General features: G+C 52.4%; 3 protein-coding genes across 3 annotated transcripts in view; 1 reads left to right on the top strand and 2 right to left on the bottom strand.

The window, feature by feature from the left end:
* The window catches only part of Sytl3 (synaptotagmin like 3), a 37,255-nt gene extending 35,095 nt beyond the window's left edge, over window positions 1-2,160 (bottom strand). The window contains 1 exon segment of the mRNA XM_048354384.1: window positions 1,673-2,160. Coding sequence (XP_048210341.1) covers window positions 1,673-1,782 — 110 coding nt within the window. The 5' untranslated portion in view covers window positions 1,783-2,160.
* Window positions 2,161-9,366: 7,206 nt separating this feature from the next.
* Dynlt1 (dynein light chain Tctex-type 1) lies at window positions 9,367-13,648 on the top strand. The gene is made up of 5 exons (XM_048354381.1): window positions 9,367-9,462; window positions 10,967-11,008; window positions 12,459-12,582; window positions 12,899-12,976; window positions 13,221-13,648. Exons 1-5 carry the CDS (start codon window positions 9,436-9,438, stop codon window positions 13,289-13,291), a joined length of 342 nt encoding a protein of 113 aa, XP_048210338.1. The 5' UTR covers window positions 9,367-9,435; the 3' UTR covers window positions 13,292-13,648.
* Window positions 9,887-16,770, bottom strand: part of Tmem181 (transmembrane protein 181) — a 40,852-nt gene continuing 33,968 nt past the window's right edge. The window contains exon 18 of the mRNA XM_048354380.1: window positions 9,887-9,903. The gene's annotated coding sequence lies outside the window, so the exon portion shown is untranslated. The remainder of the gene's footprint in view (window positions 9,904-16,770) is intronic.

Genomic DNA, 16,770 nt, shown 5'->3' with positions numbered 1-16,770 from the left:
ACATCTGTAATCCTCGTTCCTCAGGAGGCTGAGAGCTGAGCAGCAATCAAGTCCAGCTTGGGCAGAAAAGCCCACGAGACTCTTATCTCCAAGAAACCACCAAGAAAATGCTGGAAGGAGAGCTGTGGCTCTAGTGGTAAAGAGTTAGCCTTGAGCAAAGAAAGCTAAGCAAGCGCACGAGGCCCTGAAAACAGCTCATAGGAAACTAGGAGAGCAACCAAGATGCATTGTACTTAAAAAGTGACATGTGAATAGCAGCCTCTTCGTACAACTAAAGATAATTCTAAAAAATACAATAAATAAAATTAACAACAACAAAAAAATTGTGTGAGTTCATGCCCCAGAACCAGTATGAACAAAAATGAAAATAAGGGTCTTGCCAGCGAACCACAGTTAAATCTAGCACTGATTCCAAGTGTTCACACACCAGCAAGCTGCGGGCAAGAAAGAAGCGCCCTGTTCACACAGCAGTTAGAGAACAGGCTGAGCAGGTTCACAGTTTATGTTTTTCCTTAATGCCAAGGGGGAAGGAAAAAATGAACAAAGAAGGAAGACAGCCATGGACTCCATCAGATTTGCTGTTCTAAGCCTCCTTCTCTATGCCCTGATATGCCCTCAAAGGCAGGGCAGAAAAATTCAGAGCCTCCGGTCTTTCCCTTGTTGTTTTGGGGTGTTTTTTTTGGGGGGGTGGCTACCAGAAGCCTGAGGGTTTCCCTTCCATTCTTCCCCAAAGTAAGCAAATAGATAAACACACAAACGCTGCCAATTAAAGCAAATGACAAGGGCGGGCTCCCTTCCCCCAGTCTTCTGAGTTTCGTTCAACTGCAGAAACAATCTCCACCCGAAAGCCTTCATCCAGACCCTTCTCAGTCAGAAGCTAGCAGTGGGCGGTGGGCAGCCAGCAAGCAGGTAAGAAGCCAAGATGTAGCAGCTCCAGAGAAAAAGTCAGAGCCTGTGGACCTGCACCTCGAGAACAGCTCACCCCACTGAGGACAGCTCACTCCACCGAGGACAGCTCACCCCACTGAGGACCCCGCCACGGGCAGCTCACCCCACTGAGGAAAGCCCACCCCACTGAGGACAGCTCAGCCCGCTGAGGACAGCCCACCCCACTGAGGACAGCTCACCCCACTGAGGACACCGCCACAGGCAGCTCACCCCACTGAGGAAAGCCCACCCCACTGAGGACAGCTCAGCCTGCTGAGGACAGCCCACCCTATTGGGAACAGCTCACTCCACCGCGGACAGCTCACCCCACTGAGGACCCCATTGTGGACGGCCCACCCCACTGGGAACAGCTCACCCCACTGAGGATGGCCTGCCCACCCGAAGGCAGCTCACCCCACTGAGGACCCTGTGGACGGCCCGCCCCACTGAGGACAGCTCACCCCCGCTGCAGACAGCCCACCCCACTGCGGACAGCTCAGCCCACTGAGGACAGCCCACCCCACTGAGGACAGCCCACCCCACTGCGGACAGCCCACCCCGCTGAGGACAACCCTCCCCATTGTGGACAGCACACTCCACTGAGGACAGGGCGCCCTACCAGTGCAAGCACCTCGCTGAGGACAGCACACCCCACTGAGGACAGCCCACCCCTCTGAAGACAGCGTGCCTCACTGAGGACAGCGTGCCTCACTGAGGATCGCACACCCCACTGAGGACAGCTTACCGTATCCGTTCCTCCTCTATGCTCCGCAAAGCCCGGTCTCGGTACAGGACTTGAAGAACAACCTCGCGTTCTAACTCCTTAAGGGACTCCAGATCCACCTGGTGGGCCATTTTTTTCCACCCGAGTTGGAAGGCTCTCACTGCCCTGCAGACGAGCCCCAGACCAGCTGTAACCCTGTGCTCTTGAAGGAGCCCCTCTCCGATTTCACGGTGTGTTTGCGTGTGGTTCTTTTTTCCTTTCTGACTGTGTCATACTGCTCTGGAGAACGCGCCTAGTGGCTGCTCGTCTGTGGGAGTCACTGTCATCTGAAGAGCATTTTCACCAGCCTCCGCCACGGCCTCTGACATCTGCCTGAGACAAGAGCAGATCTTTTGCCAGAGATTGTTATAAATTATGCATGGCTTCTAGCAGATAATTTCTGTGAAGCAGAAGTAATCGCCACATTGAAGAAATTTGTAAGTAGCAGAAAGAAGAGTGCCGATTGCTAAGGGAAGTAACCCTTCCTCGAAGCCTAACCTGCTTAATACCTGTAGGAGAAAAATAAAATAGCATCAGTTTTCCCAGCTTGAGATCTTCACAGCTTTATAGACATTAAACCAGATAGACAAAGTGACCTACATAGTTAAATCTTTACCTTATCTGTGGTGATGATTACGTAAGTTGTTAAATTTCACAAAGTAAGGTTTGTTATATTCAAAATTTCCTAAAACATCCAAACTTAGATTTTCGTTCTTGTTGTTTGTTTTGTGCCAGGACTGGGGCTTGAACTCCACCTGTGTACTCTTTCTGAGCTTTTAAGGATAGCATTCTACCACTTACAACACAGCTACACTTCTGGCTTTTTACTGGTTACTTGGAGGTAAAAGTTTCACGAACCTTTCCTGCCTGAGCTGGCTTCAAATCATGATCTTCAAATTTCAGCCTCTAGAGCAGCTATGATACAGGCATAATCCAAAAGATTACAGTATTACCTCCAATTAGACAGCCTTGAGCAAAAAGATAAATGAGAGTGAGAGGTAATAAGTTCAAACCCCAGTGCTGGCACACACACACACACACACACACACACACACACACAATTCTGTGTGATCACCGATGTACGAAATAAAATCTAGACGTGATCTAAAGATGTCTATGGTTTCAAAATGGTATCAGTGTGAGCAGTATTTTGAGATACACGCAACACACAATGTGGTGTGCAAACACATATGCCTTCTATTGTGGACAAAATTACAAGTCCTGCTCATTCTACTATGGGTTTTGCCATAATTTAAGGAAATGCCAGGTTCTAGTTAAAAGCTAATTCAAATAATGTACTATTTCCCCACCTAAATTCACGGACCTGCCTCCTAAGGACCGGTGGCTTATGCGATTCCATCTTTGTTGTTTTCTCTATCATAAAATAAAGTTGAACTATATTGCTCACCCCAATTACAGAGGTTCTATGAACAGGAAAACCCAGAGTTCTGAAAAGAGATGATGTGTCTCCGGTATAATGCGCTGAAGTACCTTCTCTCCAAAGACTTCCTGCATAGACAGCAAGGAACCATGAGGTTGAGCTCTGACCAGACGGCCAGCACCTCTTGGTGGCCCAGAGGCAAAGCCTGGTGCCCCGGCTGAACATGCAGATGGGCAGGTCTTAGTTTCCTGAGGCTCTAAAGTTCTGGAAAAGCAGGAAGCAATCAAAGAGGAGCCAACGGCCAGGTGGTCAGGGGCACGTTATCCATCTTTTCACTGCCTTTTAAACTTGACTCTCAGCTCTTCTCGTTCTCTTATTTCTCCTCTCCTAAATATAGTTCTTGGTCATTTAAAGACTCGGGTACTCCAGACATTGGGTGCGAGCCCTGTGCTTTCTCTTCCTGGGGCGGTTGGAATTCTCTCTGCTCTCCAGCTCTTCACGAAGCCGGATACAGTAAGTGAGGTCCAACCTGGGAATCCTCCAAAGCTTCCTCCTCCGACGTCCAGCTCTTCTGCATTCCCAACACACAGGATCCAACAGCCACTGAGCACCCCACCTCCAACAGCCAGTACAAAACAAACACCGCTGAGCACCCCACCTCCAACAGCCAGTACAAAACACCCCTGAGCACCCCACCTCCAACAGCCAGTACAAAACACCCCTGAGCACCCCACCTCCAACAGCCAGTACAAAACACCGCTGAGCACCCCACCGCTCCAAGCCGATGGCCAAGGAAGGGCTCTCTCTATACGGATCGGGGAGCTCATGCTCCCCCTTGTGGACATCAACGTCTACTTACAGAAGAGAGATGAGTTTCTTTTCCAGATTACCATTTACAGACTGGGGGAGCCGGACCAAGGGGAGCTTCCTAGAGCAGAGGCGGCAACTTTGCCAGGAGATAGAAACCATCACCGTGGGCTGGGGATATGACCTAGTGGCAAGAGTGCTTGCCTCCTACACATGAAGCTCTCGGTTCGATTCCCCAGCACCACATATATGGAAAACGGCCAGAAGGGGCGCTGTGGCTCAGGGGGCAGAGTGCTAGCCTTGAGCGGGAAGAAGCCAGGGAAGGTGCTCAGGCCCTGAGTCCAAGGCCCAGGACTGGCAACAACAACAAAAAAATAATAATAATAAAAAAGAAACCATCCCCGTGTGTCTGTCAACACACTGCCAATCCAATGGTGCGGTCCCCCATACCCCCAGGGGTGAGCCCAAGCCCCTCTGTGTAAACACACTCAAACGTGTGCACAATGACGGTGTTCAGCGCCGCCCCGCTCAGCACACCTCCCTGAGGTGGTGTAACGACCCTGCTCTCCTCCGCCCGCCGGCTGAGAAGGAGAGGAGGACAGAGGTGGGCGAGAAGGGAGAGCTTCTCTCTCTCTCTCTCTCTCTCTCTCTCTCTCTCTCTTTGTTGTCAGTCCTGGGCCTTGGACTCAGGGCCTGAGCACTGTCCCTGGCTTCTTTTTGCTCAAGGCTAGCACTCTGCCACATGAGCCACAGCACCACTTCCGGCCGTTTTCTGTATATGTGGTGCTGGGGAATCGAACCCAGGGCTTCATGTGTACGAGGCGAGCTCGCTTGCCACTAGGCCATATCCCCAGCCCGGAGAGCTTCTCTTTCTGCAGATAATAATGTCCTCGCTGAGACTCAGCCAGGTGTGCGCTGTCTGTGCGCGGGCAGCCCCGTGAGCGAGGGGCAGGCCCTCCCCCCCTCCCCGTGCTGAGGGGCCCCACCGCGGGAGCCAGCAGCACCCCACGTTCACAGGAAACCCCGCACGCCCCCCCATCGCAGCGTCAGCGGCGCCCCCCGTGTGGCTCTCACCACAGCCGCTTCCTCCAGAAGCTTCTCCGTGGTAGGAGCCGCAGGCTTCTGCTTCCCACACAGAGGAGCCGAGCGACCCAACCTTTACCCCCAAAGGTCATCAGGTAGATTCTCGATGGAAACCTGTGACACCCCCAGAAAGTAGGGGCCCGCCACAGACAGGTGACAGAGAGCCACCCCCGCCTCTCCTTCCCACCCACCCGGGGCCCGGGCTTCGAAGATTCGTTTTACAACGCGGCACTAAAAGCAGACGGATTTTCTAAAAAGCCTGTGGGATCCGAGCTGTGCGTCCTCCAGGGACCAAGGCCCAGCCCCGCGGTGTGTTGGCTTCTGAGGTGTCCACATGCAATGTGCACGCATAGACACGCGTGTGAGCTGATCCACCCGGCCTCGGCGGGGATGGAGAGTCTGCACTCGGCGGAAGCCGGTGGCCCTTGTTGCCTGGGGAGACTCTTGACAGGAGCCCTGCTCCCCTTCCTCCCCGCCCCGCCCCCCCGTGCTATTTTAGAATCAAAGGAAAAAGTGACATAGAAAAAACAGTTATCGGGCTGGGAACATGGCCTAGGGGTGGAGTGCTCGCCTCGTATACATGAAGCCCTGGGTTTGATTCCTCGACATCACAGAAAAAGCCAGAAGCGGCGCCGTGGCGCAAGAGGTAGAGTGCTAGCCTTGAGCAAAGGAAACTCAGGGACAGCGCTCAGGCCCTGAGTTCAGGCCCCAGGACTGGCAAAAGAAAAAAGAGGGGGTTGGGGCTGGGGATATGGCCTAGTGGCAAGAGTGCTTGCCTCATATACATGAAGCCCTGGGTTCGATTCCCCAGCACCACATATATAGAAAACGACCAGAAGTGGCGCTGTGGCTCAAGTGGCAGAGTGCTAGCCTTGAGCAAAAAGAAGCCAGGGACAGTGCTCAGGCCCTGAGTCCAAGGCCCAGGACTGGCAAAAAAAATAAAAATAAAAAAAGAGGGGGTTATCTAGATCAAGGTGCATTGTGCTTCTAAATTGACATGAATGGTAACTCCTTTGCACAACTACTTAAAGATAATATTAAAAATCTAATTTTTTAAAAAGCAAAAGAGAAATCCATGATTCTCACAGGACTTCTTATAGAGGGCAAAATGATCGTTGATATTAACAGGAACTACTCATAGCTGCTATTACTAAAACATTCATGCCAGCAGGGCCTGGAGGTACACTGCTGTCATCCCAGCATCTAGAGGCTAAGTCAGAAGGTTTATAGGCTTGAGGCCAACTAGTTACTGAGAATAACTGTTTCAAATAAATAACTGGAGGTGGTGCTGTGGCTCACGCAGTAGAGCACTAGGCTCAAGTACAGTGTCCAGGCCCTGAGTTCAAGCCCCAGGACCAGCAAAAACAAAAACAAACTAATCAAGTAATCAGATAGCTCTTAAGTAGTGTTTTCAGTTTTCTTTTTCTAATGAATTCTGAAGTAGCCTCCTCATATCATTTAAATTATTATGACTGGTTTGGGGAAGGGGGGGTGTTTCATTTTGGTTTTGTAGGTATTGGGGTCTGAAACAAAGCCTCAGGCTTGTCAGGCTTACTTGCTGCCTTACTACTTCAGGTGCAACTCCAGCCCAGGTTTTTGCAGGTGAGAGATGGAATTTCTCAGAACTTTCTGTCCGGTCAAGCTTCAAACCTTGATCCTTCAGATCTCAGTCTCTTTATTGGCTAGAATTATCATTGGGAGCCAATTTTTAATGTATTTATTCTGTAAACTGACAAGTCTAATTTATTATTAGTTTTACTCCCTACCTTTTCAAAATTTCCAGTTTAAGGAAACTTAAAATAGCTACCCATCTTAGCCAGGTTCCGGTGGCTCACACCTGTAATCCTAGCTACTCAGGAGGGGGAGATCTGAGGATCATAGTTCAAAGCCCGTCAAGGCAGGAAAATCTGTGAGGCTCATCTCCAATTAACCGCCAGAAAACCAGAAGTGGTGCTGTGGCTCAAACTGGTAGAGTGCCAGCCTTGAGAGAAAAAGTTCAGGGACAGTGCTCAGGCCCTAGGTTCAAGCCCCAGGACTGACCACAAAAACAAAACAACTTATTTCGACCTGCCCCATCCCATCGGACCCTTCTCGGTCCGCGTCCTACCTTCACGTGCTCCCAGAGGCGGGAGGCTGCTCAGAGCCGCCGCTCCTCTCCACGGCAGAACCGGCCGGCCTCTCCTTCCTTCCTTCCTTCCTGTCAGGCGCTGGCAGAAGCGGGGCCTGTGGCCACGGGCTGCGTCACCGAGGACGGGGCAGCAGATCCACCCCCAAACCGCACCGGGAGCCCGGGGCGGCCAGCGGAAAGGCAGCTCATCTGACGACACCCTGTCCCGGTGAAGCTGTGCGCGCTGCGTCCCTGGACAGCCGCGCTGCTCACCACCAAGCAAGGGGTCCGATGGAATGTTTCATCCCCTGCCCAAGACACCCCCAGACCAGAGCGCCCCCCAAGGGGCCGCACACCGACCACCAGTGTCATGACAGCTCAGAGCATCTGCTCACTCACTGTTTGGCATACAGCACGCACACAGAATGTTATAGAAATCATAAGCACCGGGCTGTGGTTCGACTCCCAAGTCCTGGTTACAATGGGATCGCCTCTGTCGTAGCGTTGTATGAGGTGAGATCGTTCAGAGATGGTTAGACTAGGAGGTGGCACACCATGACATGACGGTGGAAAGGATGAGTTAGGTACCTCTCTCTCTCCTCTCCCTCCCTCCCCCTTCCTCTCTGCCCTCCCCCTCTTCCCTCCCAGATGCCTTGGACTTCCCAGTTTCAGGACAGTGAGAAATAGATGTTTATTCTTAATTTCGCTGTCTGTGTTTCCTGCTAGAGAAACACAAAATGGACAATAATATCCAGCTTAGCAAAGGCCTTCAGGTGTCCCCACCACAGCCCCTCAAGAAACAGGACACACACGAATAGCATCCCAGTAACCCCTCCCTTCTCCCAGCCCATCTTCCTCCCCAGGGGCAACTGTTACCATGACAACATCCCTTCTATGCTCTGTGTTTATGCTTTATCTCAATGGAATCACAGGATACAGACTCTCCCAGGCCTGGCCTTGGCTCGGCATTGTCTGTGAACACAGCGTGGTGTGTAGTTGCCATTCGTCCTCATTTCCACCTTGTTTTTCATTGGACTCACCTATAAAGTATTTCTCTGTGGTGCTGTGAAGGGCTGCTCCTGTGGTGACTTTGGAATTGCTCAGGATGGATATCTGCCCCCATTGGGGGTGTGTGGAGCGGAAGCCCCGGGTCCCAGGCTGTCCCCAAGAGCAGATGCCACCAAGCAGTCTGCCAAAGTGACTGCTCTCATTCACACCCCGGCCAGAGGCTGTCTGCCTTCCTGGCGGGTGCAGAACGGCCCACATTACAGTTTTAATACGCATTCCCCTAATGTTTACCGAAACTGAGCCTTTTGGACATCATTTTATAGTGAAACACCTAACCTAACAGCCGAGGGCCCCCTGGAGGTTTACCATGAGGGCCACCAGGAGTTTAGGAACGGAGAAGATACACTCCAGAAGCAAACTGTTAAATGGCGACACCCTGCTTTACAACCTACCCAGGTCCTGAACCCCCTGACTTTCACTTTGTTGAAATGAAGAGATAGGCCGCACATCTCCTGGTGGCTTGAGTTGTCTTCTCACCTGGCCGGTACCTAACCTCCTCATACGAACTAAGCATATGTAAAATTTGCAGTGTTTGCCTTTAAAACCCCGTTTAACTTCCCCTCAGGGCCAAGAGATGTCTTGGTGACAGCCACACGGCCCCTGACCTCCTCTGAAGGAAGGTTCCAGTCTTTGACCTGTCTTTATTCGGTGGGGTATCAGCCTCTGTACCACTGGTTTGCAGAAGTTCTTTAGGTAGTCAGAGTTCGAGTCCTTCTCGGGTGCCTATGTTACAGATGCGTTTATTCTGTGCTTTCTCATTCCCTAATGGGCCCTGGGGCGTGTGTGTGTGTGTGTGTGTGTGTGTGTGTCTCAGACTCACTCCTGGGGGTGAGCGCGTGCGTGCTCTCATCATGCCCAGTCCCCGATGGCTGGCACTAAGGTGCGCGGTGCGGATCTCGCGGCTTCTTCTCTCAGAGCCCACCCAGCCTCGGCGTCCTCATCTCCCCTCCAGGTCACTGGTGTTTAAACTCCTTCGCCCCGCCACGCCGCCGCACCGCGGGCGCTGCGGGGCGGGGCCGGCCCTGGGAAGAGGCGGGGCCACGGAGGCAGGGCCGGGGCTACGGCGGTGGCGGGCGGAGCCGTAGGTCGGCAGGGGCGGGGCCACGGCGGAGGTGGGCGGGGCCGTGCGGGCGTCAGGGGCGGGGCCGCAGAGGCGGTGGGCGGGGCCGTGCGGGAGGCAGGGGCGGGGCCGCAGAGGCGGTGGGCGGGGCCGTGCGGGAGGCAGGGGCGGGGCCTGGGCGCGCCTGCGCAGTCCGCTGTGCTCGCTTGGGGCGGCGGAAGCGACGCGCCGGGGTGAAGATGGAAGACTTCCAGGCTTCAGAGGAGGTAACTGCCGGGCGGGAGGGCGCGGACAGCCCCAGGCGTGGAGGCGCGGCCCTGCTCCGGGAGCGCCGACGGCCCTAGTCCCGGGCCGGAAGCTCGGAGGACAGCCCGTGCTGTGCCCGCCCCGGGCCGCGGGGGGCTGCGGCAGCTGCCCGCGGAGAGGGCGGAGGCCCGGGCTCGGCTCCTTGGCCCGGGCTGGCTGACATCACCCGCCCCTTGTTCCGTCGCGCCGACCGCAGCCCGCCCGGCCCGGCGGGAGGAGCCCGGGGCCCCGGAGCCGGCGTCCCGCCCGGGGTCTCCTCCCGCCGGTCCCGCACGCGCGCGCGCCCGCGCCCGCACCCGCCTTTGTCTCGGCCCGCGGCTCGGTCCCCACCCACCGGGCCCGCCGGCCGGGTGCTTGGGCGCGGGCGGGGGTGGGCACTGGCTCTCCCGGCCCCCGGCCCGGGAACGGGGAGGTGGGAGGGGGCCCCAGATCCCCACACCCTCCCCCCAGTCATCTCATCCGCTGTCACTGCGGGTGGGAGCCCGGGTACCACATCACAAATAACCCCACCCCACCCCCGATGCATCCCATAAAACTCAGAAGACCGGTCCCAGAGTTTCCGCTGTGACCTGGCCGGTGGCCTAACACAGCCTAACACAGAGTCAGGTCTCCTCGGCAACCCCTGGTGACCGCGTGTGCAAAGCCCAGGTTCGGGAGCCGCCCCCCCCACACACACACACCGCGGGCCAACTGTGTAACAGGGGGAGATGGCTAGGGTTAAAGTCACAACCAGTGAAACTTTAAATGGAGAAAAAAAAACAAAAGAAAAGCCATAACAAAGCAAAACAGAGGCGCCTTGGAAGAGGAAGGCCTCCCTGCTCATGTTCAGTGTTCCAGACCGCAGCGCGCACCTGACCGGCACCAAGGGGCCAGAGCTGTGCTGTGTTGGGTTTGAAGCCCCCGCTTAGAGCGCCCACCCAGCAGTCTCCATCCTCTCACTTGGTGGGGGGTTCTCCATCTTTATTGTGGGAGCGGGGACTGTCCCCCGCGTCCAGCAGAACTGCTCCTGTCCTGGGTCAGGGCCCCTGCTTTATTCGTGTATGACGGCACGGAATGCCACGCGGGGACTCTTCTTTATCCCCAGGATCATTACCTTCACCTGATGAATCCTTTTAACTTCCAGGAACGATACAACCTCTGATAGTGTGCATTTGGTTGTTTTTTTACAAATGTGTGTGTGTGCTGCCAGTTCTGGGGCTTGAACTTGGTGTCTGGTGCTATCCCTGAACTTTTGTGGCCAAAGCTAGCACTCTACCACTTGGGCAACAGCTCCACTTCCGCACGTTGGGTTCTGTCTGCGAGTGTGTGCCTTCCTGTGGCTGAGGAGGTGGCTTTGGGCAGAGCACGCCAGGGCCGCCGGGCAGAGAGAGCAGCCTGGCAGGAAGGAAGACCTGTTTGCTTTTCTTCTCGCCATGGAAGCAGTTCTAAACAAACGGCTTACCTCCTTTCCTTCCTTCCTTGCAGACTTCTTTTGTGGTTGACGAAGTGAGCAACATTGTCAAAGAGGTAAGAGGCAGCGTGCTTGCTGGTCTGTGTTGACAGCCCATGGGGGTGAGACCGCAGTGGGACTGAAATGTGTCTTCAGTTAACCTGGCAACTTGTTTTAACTGCGCAAGCTCTTTGTTATTGGGTCATAAAGTATCTTATGTGGTGCTGGGTTCAGGATTTGGCTGTTCTTCAGTTATCTGAAATCTGAAAAATCGAGGAATGTGTACAGAAAAAAGTAATTCATATTCTTAAAAACTGCCTCAGATTAGTTCCAGCAGTTATTGAGCCCTGTGTTTCAGCACTTCAGATAGCATTTTTACTTCGTGACTGTGTAGGTAAGAATGACTCCCATACTATATAAATAATGGGAAGTCAGGAAATTTCATGTGGCATTATTACCAGAAGTTCCCATGGTAGATTCCGTAACTGGCACAGAAGAAGAGCACGCGGACAGCTGTACACCTCGTAGGATCTGGTGGTCCACTTGACTTTTCAGTTACCCGTGCCAGCGACTCACCTAGCTGAAAGGCCACAGGGAGATAGATGTCTTCTTCATGGGTTCAGAAGGTACTCGATGAGCAGGGTGTGGTAGCTCATTTAAAGAATGCCAGCTATCTAGGAGAGGGAGGCCGAGGCAGGAGGATGGTGAGTTTGAGGCCAGCCTAGATTCTCCCTCAGAAACAAGACACAAAATATGAACAGTCGTGGCTCCAGTGGTAGAGTGCCTGGTGTGCCAGAGGCCCAGGGTTTATTCCCCAGATGAGGGAAGTGTGCTTAAGAGAGCACCGTGGGGTGCTGGCCTTCCTGGAGGTGATACAGTGTGTGTGTGGGGGGGGGGGGCGGGGGACAGATCACACACTCACTGGAATCTTAGCCTGCCCTTGCTGGGTGGTCAGCCCTGAAGGGGGAACACGGCCCCAGGTGGAATTAATAGCAGGCAAGGAGACCACTGTGGGTTATAGATGGCACGTGCAAAGGCGTGTAATACTCTCAGCTCCAATTCACCATCAGAAAGCTAGAAGTGGAGCTGTGGCTCAAGTGGTAGAGCACTAGCCTTGAACACAAACACCTAGGGACAGTATCCGGGCCCTTGGCTCAAGCCCTAGGAGTGGCACACACATACAAAATAAAATGGGGTTGGGGGCACATGGTAAAGTATAATATTTTCTGGTCTCAGTAAAAGAGTGTTGCTTATCTCTAGATTAAAATAGCAGTGAACATTAAGATCCAGCTGTTAGGTCGAAATATTAAACACATTTGACAGGCCCTTACATAAACTCCAGATCTTTTAGCCAGTATGGAGCTTACTCAAGTGCAATGTACACTGTTTAGAGATCTGCGAAAGAGTTCGTGATGGAGCATAAGCTCACACCATCCATGTTCCCGTTGTCAGCTCCTCGGGTGGGCGGTGGGGTTTGAGCTGGAAGGGGCCACGCGCCCCTGGGACCCCGTGTGCTTTCTTTTCTAGGCCATTGAAAGCGCCATTGGTGGTAATGCCTACCAGCACAGCAAGGTCAACCAGTGGACCACAAATGTCGTAGAGCAAACCTTAAGCCAACTCACCAAGCTGGGGAAGCCATTCAAGTACATCGGTAATGGGGCTTTGTTTCTGGCGGTTCCTTAAATACTATCCCCACACTTAGGAATTGGGTAGCCTCTGGGAGGTCCCTAGGTGGTGTGCGTTCCCGCACGCCGGGCCCGCGTGGCTGCAGGGTGCACGCCAGGCAGCACTGTCGGGCGTCTGCCGAGACGCTGTGTGAAGGAGGGTGGACTTGTCAGTAGGTAGGGAGTCCCCACCGCAGCGATTTTATTAGGAACGGCAGCCTTGCGGTTTATAGACATGCCCTAGATGCGAGCAGTGTGATTTGCTACTTAGATTCCTCTAATTACTGTTTGTTTTAATTGAAGTGACCTGTGTAATTATGCAAAAGAATGGCGCTGGGTTACACACAGCAAGCTCCTGCTTCTGGGACAGCTCCACTGACGGTATGCCTTCCCTGCTTCCCCCCGCGGCCCCCCGCCCTCGTGTTGCGGGGGTGCATCCTGTTGGGGCGCCTTCAGTGGCCTTCCTGGGCCACGCTGAGAGCGAGCGCTTTGTGCAACAGGGGCTTGGATGCGTTGCATCTTCAGATGTACTTCCCCAAAATTACGTCTTTCTTAGCGTGCGTTGGCTTGGTGTAGAAGCGGGGCTCCTTATTTCAGTGCTGACCTGTCTCCCCTGCACCCCCAGGGAGCTGCACCGTGCGATGGGAGAACAAGACCATGTACTGCATCGTCAGTGCCTTTGGGCTGTCCATCTGACCCCCACGCCCAGCCGTAGGCCTCCTATGTCACGTTTCTACCCCGCCTTCTAACCGCCAGGTGCGATTCAGCGAACACCTTCCTCCTCTTTGTGTGTGTCGTGGCACTCTTCAAACCTGTAGAGAAATAAACCAAATGACTGTCCTGCTATACACACCGCACCGTCCAGTCAGTCAGTAGTTCTCTGTAGTCGCCAGCAGCCTGTATTGCCACGTCTTAACTCTGTATTTCTTTTCAAAGGTGCTAAAAACCGAAATCTGCTAGTGGGAAACTTTCTCTCCTTTCTGAAATGATTCAAATACACTAATTTTCCATACTTTATACTTTTGTTAGAATAATAAATTATTCAAATTTAAACTTTGTGTGGGTCTTCAAAGCCTATAGAGTATCCTAACTCAATTCTGTCCAGTTGCTTCTGAATCTATAAACACAGCCAGTCAAACTCCGTTCTTCCGTGCTGCCTCCTTGCCCTAAGGAAGCATGGAACCCGTGGCCCCCAGTCCCTGGAGCATCAACAAGACAGAGGAGGGTGGCCAGGCCAGCCCTCGCTAGGCCTGCTTCTCGCAGTGACAGGAGAGCAGCCGTGCTCGTGAGCCTCATGGGTTCGAAGTGTGGAGACCTCATCTCCCATCCCAAACCACAGGTGTGGTTTTCCTGTACTGACGCCCTGGCTGGCACCGTGGAGTAAGAAGTAGAGAGAAACAAGAGGGAAGAGCCTAGAACCTCGTAGGGATGTGATACAAACAAATCAGTGCCTTCGTGGAAAAGAGTTTCACTGCTGCTGCGTCCTGTCCAGCAGGATGACTTGCTGACTGCCCCGTGGGGTAGAGCCTACCTCTTAGCTGAGCACCCTACCCTTCATTTCCTCCTGGAAGCTTAAGGGATAGCAAGTGAGCAAGCCGGAAGCTCTTAACACACACTTGGCCCAAGGCAGTGACTCTGTTTAGTCCTCTGTTACCTTTGAGACACAGTCACACATCATTTTGGTACTCTATGATATATAAGATGCTTTCACAATTGTTCACTTTATGTGTATATAAACCATAATTGCTTGAAAAAAAAAACGGGCTGGGAATACGGCCTAGTGGTAAAAGTACTTGCCTTGTATACATGAAGCCCTGGGTTCGATTCCTGAGCACCACATATATAGAAAAAAGCCGGAAGTGGCGCTGTGGCTCAAGTGGTAGAGTGCAAGCTTTGAGTAAAAAGAAGCCAGGGATAGTGCTCAGGCCCTAAGTTCAAGCCCCAAGACTGGCAAAAAAACAAGAAAAAAATCAGTAACATCTGCCCTGCCCTGCACCCCTCAGTGAGACCCTGCATTTGTGGTGTGCCCCTGGATTTCCCACGGGACTCATCCTGCTCCACAGTGAGTCTATGCATGCCCTATGCAGCTGAAAGTCACGGGAGCAGTCCTGGGTGCCAGGGGTGACATGCCCAGGTCCCACCTAAGTCCACAGGCCTCCAGGGACTGCCCAACTGAGCCCAGGCCTCACCCGGATGGCCTGGCAAGGTCAAGTTCAGGTAGACAAGGGGCAAATAATAGGAAGGGCTTTGAGGATGGCCACACGGAGAAGAGGCCGCTCTGCGGAGCTCATCGGGTCACCCAGTCAGAGCTGCGCAGAGCCCTGGGGCCAGACCATAACACATCAGACTCCCTGACTGCCTGTCCACTTACCTTACCAGGGAGATATCAACCGTCACTGTGAAGAACAAATGTGTTGATAGGCATAAAGTGCCATGCCTCAAAAAACAAGATACCACCAGGTGAAGGTCACCAATCCCCCTGGGTCAGTGGAGAGGGGGAGGCAGAGGCTGGTTCTGTGGTCCCCGTGGGTCTTCCCCGTGGGTCTTCCCCGTGCTGCTGTATACCTGCCGAATGCACAGCCCGCTTGCCTCCACGGCCATTTCCAAAGCACTGGCGAGGCCGCGAGAATGCCGCGGGCAAAGGGCAAACAAGTGAGCATGCGTACCAGAGTCGACATGTTGACACTTACTGGAAAGGAAGTGAAAGAATGAAGTAACGTTCTTGGTTCGCGTCTCACGGTGCTATGTGGGAAGAGGTGGCAGGTGCAGGAGGAGAGACCAACTGGGAGTCCCTAGGTCACTGGAGGTGCGCTTGGGAGGCGGCTCCTGCCCTGGCCCCTTTCTGGCCACCATGAGATGAGCAACTTTGTTCCACTGCTACCCTTGCTGCCAGCACACCCCACCTCCTCGAGGCCCACAGCACGAACCGCTTCCTGACACCTCGGACAAGCTGCCATCCTTCACAAGGTCCTCTCGGGCTTGGGTCATGGAGACGATGCTCTGACACAGAAGCCATGGTTTGCTACAAACATTTATTTACTTCCTCCTGATTGATTACAACAGCCCCCTTCAAGTGGTGCTGTCCTGTAGTGGCAGACTAATTCATAATGCCAGCTTTCCCTCTGGGCAGAAAGCTTATTTTACAAAGATTTACAGTCTTTTTGTAAAAAGGTAGTTTTCAGTAGCAGAAAATCCCTCTATTTCATAGGACAGTATTACATTTCCCAGTACATCCAAACCGCATCAAGATAAATTATTTAACAAGATGTCACAGATAAAGTTATTTCCTTTTGGCCTGGGGAGCAGATTTCTGCCCCCTCCCAATCTAACCTGTAAGGCAACTGGCTTCTAACCCACCCTCAAACACAGAAATATACTTCATTGTTTTTAGTCTACTCTTTAGTGTTCATTTTCCCTTTTATGAGTGCTTGTTTTTCCTGTGAGAAAGATTCAGGAAATAAGTTGCTGGCTAAACTGTAACTTATTTATCATAGCTGTGCCTTTAATAAATAGTTCAGAAAATACTTTACAGGGGACACTTGTCTTACAACCTTTCCATTTAGTGCATTGAGTTTACATAATGTGTCTGAATTTACTGCAATCTGTATGTACAATGACCATCTTCCAAGCCTTGAAAACAGTATATATATATATATGTATATACATATATGTACACACATATATGTATGTATATGTGTGTATATATCCATACACACATACATATCCATCCTCTAGACTTTTAGATGGGGCTTAAAGGCACCACTTCACTGTTGTAATGATTTAATAATAAATCAAGCGGACCAATTATCCACATGGATAATGAAGCACTCCCTAGGGAAGCTATGAAATGTCTCCAGGTCCTCCATGACTGGACCGATATTAAAATTATCCCAAAGGTGATGCTAATCAAGCCTTTACCAGAAAGAACTAAAGCCAGCCCTTCGAACTTACAATTTAAGGTTGCAAAATTTAGACTCAAAGCAAAACAATTTTCTTGTTTTGGTAGACTTTCTGCCAGCTTCTGGCAGACATTAGTGTTTTTACCTACTACCTGTGGCACATATTCTACAGCTAAACGCTATGTACTGTAAGCAAATTTTTACATGGAGTATATATTATGTTTCTGCATGAAACAAGACAAATTAAAAACATGATTAAATAAAGAATTATTTCCC

The sequence above is a fragment of the Perognathus longimembris genome, chromosome 9 (assembly GCF_023159225.1).
Source record: "Perognathus longimembris pacificus isolate PPM17 chromosome 9, ASM2315922v1, whole genome shotgun sequence".
NCBI lineage: Eukaryota > Metazoa > Chordata > Mammalia > Rodentia > Heteromyidae > Perognathus > Perognathus longimembris.
This window is presented reverse-complemented; position numbering and strand designations above follow the sequence as displayed.

Bases quoted from the DNA above. Each gene is read 5' to 3' on its own strand.
- Dynlt1 (XM_048354381.1), top strand. From the start codon at position 9,436: ATGGAAGACTTCCAGGCTTCAGAGGAG. The intron at 9,463-10,966 runs GTAACTGCCGGG...CCTTCCTTGCAG, and splicing joins ACTTCCAGGCTTCAGAGGAG to ACTTCTTTTGTGGTTGACGA. The intron at 12,583-12,898 runs GTAATGGGGCTT...TTTTAATTGAAG, and splicing joins GAAGCCATTCAAGTACATCG to TGACCTGTGTAATTATGCAA.